Below are 5,598 nucleotides of genomic sequence, written 5' to 3'. Positions count from 1 at the left end.
CCTGAGCCCCAAGTAATACATTTGGGCCAGATAACTCACACCGGAATCGGCCCGAGCTCAATCCCCGCATCCTAGCCATAAGTAATACTGCCGAAGGCGGCCCAGACTCGGGCCACATGACGTCGGCCGAGTGCCCCGACTCTCAGCCGGAACCGGCCCAGATCCACTGTGCTAGCTGGGTAGTTTGTGAGTCATTCAGTCAGAGTATAAATGATTTGTTTAACAGTGTTATCTGACAAAGTTACTGATGTGAGTTTCTGTTTCTCTGCCCCCCYACACATTGTTTTCCTCATATCAATTGCAGCCAGTAATATCAGTCTCTGTAATAGTGTGTGGTTTCATAGCGTAGCAGGCCTAGCCATTCACCCTGAGAATTATTCAAGTGCTGCCTTTCTCATGATCTAAGGGCTCTCTCGTTGAATTTTATCTTTTAGATTTGAATAATTTCGATTTTTAAGGTTAACCACATTATAATGAGATACAGTACAAAGACAATATTATAATATATATATTTTGTAGAATATATTTTTAAGGATTTTGGAAATTCTCCTGCGACCCCATTTTCATATCAGGCTACCCCACATGGGTTCTCGATCCCTTGTTTGGGAACCGCTGGTCTGGACAGAAACTGGGCATCAAGGACAACAGTGGCAGGGATTTAGAGGCCCACAAATAGATGTATAGAGTGATCTTGGTAGGGATAATGTCTCTATAAAGCAATTATAAAGCGACCCCCACCCCCCATACTATTCTGGACATACAGGTAACTGCCAAAATAATGGGAACACYTGAATAAATGAGGGATACAGTATTTTGAACTCAGGTGCTTCCGCRCAGGTGTGGTTCCTAAGTGAATCAAGCAATTAACATCCCATCATGCTCAGGGTCATGTATAAAAAATACTGGGCAGGCCATTATTTTGGCTACCATGGCTATGCCTCCATAGGATGACAATGCCCCCTTCACTGAATGGTTTGATGAGCATGAAAATGATGTAAACCATGTGTCATGGTCGTCTCAGTCACCAGATCTCAACCCAATTGATTACTTCTGGGAGATTCTGGAGCGGACCCTGGGACAGAGCTTTCTCCAGTTCCAGACATGCCAAGGTGCATTGAAGCTGTTCTGACTCATGGTGGCCCAACACCCTATTAAGGAACTTTATGTTGATCTATCCTTTATTTTGGCAGTTACCTGTAGGTTTTACTCAATAAAATGTGATGCACATGGAATTGTATGTTGTATGTATTTTTCATGGACTACTTCAACCTCTTGGTGATTTCTTTCCACCCCCTGTGGCAGTGGGCCTGGAGGTTATTGTCCAAGAAGTAACCACCCCCTGTGGCAGTGGGCCTGGAGGTTATTGTCCAATAAGTAACCACCCTCTGTGGCAGTGGGTGTGGAGGTTATTTTCCAATAAGTAACCACCCTCTGTGGCAGTGGGTGTGGAGGTTATTTTCCAATAAGTAACGTCCCTCTGTGGCAGTGGGCCTGGAGGTTATTGTCCAAGAAGTAACCACCCTCTGTGGCAGTGGGCCTGGAGGTTATTGTCCAAGAAGTAACAGACCTCTTATCCCTTCATGAATAAGTAAAGAGGGGTCTGACTGAGACCCACCTACAGTATCAGAGCACACCTGCTTCAGGTCCACCAGCTAGGGCCCTCCTCACCCTCTTATGCCCCATCCTTATAACACTGGTTACAGTCACACACTGTAAGACCACTGCACTAAGTTCTTCCTTAAGGGGGAGGACTGGGGAGAGCTGTTTAATTAATGAAGGGTTTCAGCTGTACTAGAGGACTCCCGGTGTCCCGCTGGCCCATTGATTGGGTAGTGAGGTGACGAAGTGACTAAATGGAGAACGTGTCTGCAATGGAGAACGGTGTTCTAAAATGGAGACACGTGTCTAAATGGAGACGTGTCTCAATGGAGAACGTGTCTAAATGGAGAACGTGTCTAAATGGAAACGTGTCAAATGGAGAACGTGTCTAAATGGAGTGAAGAACGTGTCTAAATGGAGAACGTGTCTAAATGGAGAGTGTCTGCATGGAGACGTGTCTAAATGGAGAACGTGTCTAAATGGAGAACGTGTCTAAATGGAGAACGTGCATGGAGCAACGTGTCTAAATGGAGAACGTGTCTAATGAGAACGTGTCTAAATGGAGAACGTGTCTCATGGAGAACGTTGTCTAAAGGAGAACCGTGTCTAAAGGAGAACCGTGTCTAAATGCGAGAACGTGTCTAAATGGAGAAAGGTGTCTAAAATGGAAACGTGTCTAAATGGAGAAGTTGTCTAAATGGAGAAGGTGTCTAAATGAGACCGTGTCTAAAGGACAAGGTGCTGCATGGGAGAAAGTGTCCTAAATGGAGAACGTGTCTGCACTGGAGAACGTGTCCTAAAGGGAGAACGGTCTGCATGGGAGAACGGTCTGCATGGAGAACAATGTCTAAATGAGAACGTGTCTGCATGGAGAACGTGACTTAAAATTGGAGAAAAAAACCGGTTGGCCCCCTCCCTAATAATGGAGAACGTGTCTAAATGGAGACGTGTCTAAAATGAGAACGTGTCTGCATGAGAACGTGTCTAAAATGCAGAAGTGTCTAAATGGAGAACGTGTTAAATGGAGAACGGTAAATGGAGAACGTGTCTTGCATGGAGAACGTGTCTTAAATGGAGAACGGTACTAAATGGAGAACGTGTCTAAAATGGAGAAGGTGTCTAAAATGGAAACTGTCTGCATGGAGAACGGACTAATGGAGAACGTGACTAAATGGGAAAAAGGGAACGTGGTTCCCTAAAAATGGGAAACAAAGAAAAAAAAAGTTTGGTCCCCCCCTTTTGCAGGAGAACGGTCTAATGAGAACGTGTCTAAATGGAGAACGTGTCTACATGGAGTAACGTGCTAAATGGAGAACGGTCTAAATGAGAACGTGTCTGCATGGAGAACGTGTCTAAAATGGAGAACATGTCTAAATGGAGAACGTGTCTGCATGGCAGGTTCTGAACCATGATCAAACCAATGTAAGTCCTGAATGGATTATTGGATGATATTAGATTGTAATAATCTTTTCATGTTTTCTTTTCTCTACAGGTGGAGTGAACAAGAATGGTTTATGTTTGTGGATGAGGAGGAGACTTGAGCTTAACGTCGGACACAAATGGTTAGACATTGTATAACTGTATAGAAATATATTTGTATAGCAAACTTGATGTTGAGCGTCTTTTAACTGACTTTGTCTTTGTAGAATATTTGCAATGCCACTTGGGATGTCTCTGATCTCAGCCCTGCTCGTCTTCCTCCTGGTCACCACCACATGCTCCCTCGCTGTCTGCACTTATCCCCGTTTCTCCAGAAATGACACTTCATTTGAGCACCTGGTCCTACACCCAGACCCCTCTGTAGGCACGGTCTACGTGGGGGCCAGGGACCATCTCTTCCAACTGGACGGGTTGGACGGCCTGCGTCTGGAGCAGGAGGAGAGGACCGGCCCAGTGACTGATAGTAAGGAGTGTCTTCCCCCTGTCACAGAGGCCAACTGCCCCCAGGCCCGGCACACCTCCAACCACAATAAGCTGCTCCTGGTGGACCCCTCAGCCATGGAGCTCATCACCTGTGGTAGTGTCCACCAAGGCACCTGCCAGAAGCGCAGCCTAACCGCTGTGAAGGAGGTGCTGTTCTCCACAGAGAGGCCGGTGGATACCCAGTACGTGGCGGCCAACGACCCGGGGGTGTCCACCGTGGGGMTGGTGGTGGGGCCCCGAGGCGGGGAGCGGGCCGTGCTCTAYGTGGGSCGTGGTTACACAAGCAGCCATCCGCCCATCTCCACACGCCATCTGGCCCACGAGCCTGTGTTCTCWTAYGASGAGACSGCCAAGCTGGCYGTGGCGGGAAGGCTYTCGGAGTACGACCACCATTTTGTAGCYGCYTTCGCTCGSCGTGGGCATGTGTACTTCTTGTTCTATCGTCGTGACATTAAGGCTGTGTCGCGGGAATACCGTACGTATGCTGCCCGCGTGTGTCTGGATGACACCTCCTACTATTCCTATGTAGAGGTACCCCTGGTGTGTCACTCCTCCTCTACCTCCTCCCCAGAGAGGAACTACAACCTGCTGCAGGCAGCCCAGGTGGGTCAGGGTGGCGGCAGAGAGGGGGAGAAACTGCTTGGGGTCTTCTCCACCTGGGCCAGCTCCTCCAACGGGCCCTCAGATGACTCGGCTCTGTGTGTGTATCCCCTGGACGAGCTGGACAGACACATCGACTCCACACGAGACCTGTGCTACACGCAGGATGGCCGGGTGGAGGGAGGAGGGGACGTGGCCTACATCGAGTACGAGGTCAAGTCCAGCTGTGCCAACTTACCCATGGTAAGTTATTTAGAGGAGCAGATGTAACCTTTCACATRATTCCTCTGGTTCATCAGAATGTAAGAAATGACAGTATAGGTTTCCACTGCTCAATGTCAAGCATTTGCCTTATTTTTCCTAACATCAGGGTACTAGCAATGGAATGCCTTATAATCTAGTTAAATCCTACTTATTCTCTACCTTCGCCACTGTAATGCGTATTGGCTTCCGCAGTCAGGAAGTGGACTAGATCCATGCTTAAAGCAGAACAGCCATAGAGAGAGGAAGGCCAATGGAACATAAAGGGCCTTAACGAACCCTGTGTCAAACAGCCAAGAGATCCCTGATGCCTGTGAGTGAAGTAGCCATGCAGGCTTACGACCCCGGGATGACCTCGTCTGGGCCCAGARCTCATCAGGCCTGCTTGCCTGGGGCATTTTAATAAAACTAACTGTCCCAACTCAGCTATCGGACTGTTAAATGAAGGCTGACAAGGATGGGGAGGAGCCCTTTGAAGTCCAACGAGACGGACAGATGGATTGTAACAGAAAGTTAATTTGGTAAACAATGCGTCTTAAAGAAAACAAGTCCTGGATCAAAAGACATCCCAATTTACTGGAGTTAGCTGAAGACTTATTGGTAGGGATTTAAGGGTGTTACGCAAAATCAAAAGGAGCAAGATTGCAGTTTTGATATGCTTCTAATCTAATATTAATCCTCTTATTATAACTAAGAGGATTGGTTAGACTGTGAGTCAATGATGTGAATAGTTATTACTGAATGGAAGAAATACTGTTGAAATGACTAACCAGGTTCCGGTGATAATGTGAACGGGACATTCTCTAGAGAGAAGTCTATTGTTTGTTCTCTGTGTTCCAGAACACCCTGAAGGCTTATCCCTGTGGCTCTGACCACACCCCCAGTCCAATGGCCAGCAGGGTGCCCATAGAAGCTGAGGCGGTATTGGACAGCCCGTCCGCCCGTCTCACTGCTGTGGCTGTCAGTGTGAGGGCGGGGCACACAATTGCCTTTTTAGGAGACTCTAAAGGGAATTTGCACAAGGTATGCCAAGTTACAGTAGGTTATGATACATGTTTGAGTTAATACATGAGATTTAGATCAAGATAGCAGTGTTTCAAACTTCTACTCAAATGGAGCTAGATATCGTCTAGTAGCGTTGTTAAAGCTGTTGCCAGGGGAGGTGAGGGAGCTCCCAGCCCTCCTCCCTCAGCCCTCCTCTCCTCAGCCCTCCTC

At 47.6% G+C, this 5,598-nt stretch overlaps 1 protein-coding gene across 1 annotated transcript in view; it reads left to right on the top strand.

Annotated features, from left to right (window-relative positions):
- The window catches only part of LOC111966851 (plexin-B1-like), a 121,389-nt gene that overhangs the window by 78,821 nt on the left and 36,970 nt on the right, over window positions 1–5,598 (top strand). Inside the window, exons 2-4 of the mRNA XM_023991809.2 lie at window positions 3,092–3,161; window positions 3,246–4,365; window positions 5,224–5,406. Coding sequence (XP_023847577.1) covers window positions 3,256–4,365; window positions 5,224–5,406 — 1,293 coding nt within the window. The 5' untranslated portion in view covers window positions 3,092–3,161; window positions 3,246–3,255. The remainder of the gene's footprint in view (window positions 1–3,091; window positions 3,162–3,245; window positions 4,366–5,223; window positions 5,407–5,598) is intronic.

This window comes from Salvelinus sp. IW2-2015, linkage group LG7, assembly GCF_002910315.2.
Source record: "Salvelinus sp. IW2-2015 linkage group LG7, ASM291031v2, whole genome shotgun sequence".
Classification (NCBI taxonomy): Eukaryota; Metazoa; Chordata; class Actinopteri; order Salmoniformes; family Salmonidae; genus Salvelinus; species Salvelinus sp. IW2-2015.
This window is presented reverse-complemented; position numbering and strand designations above follow the sequence as displayed.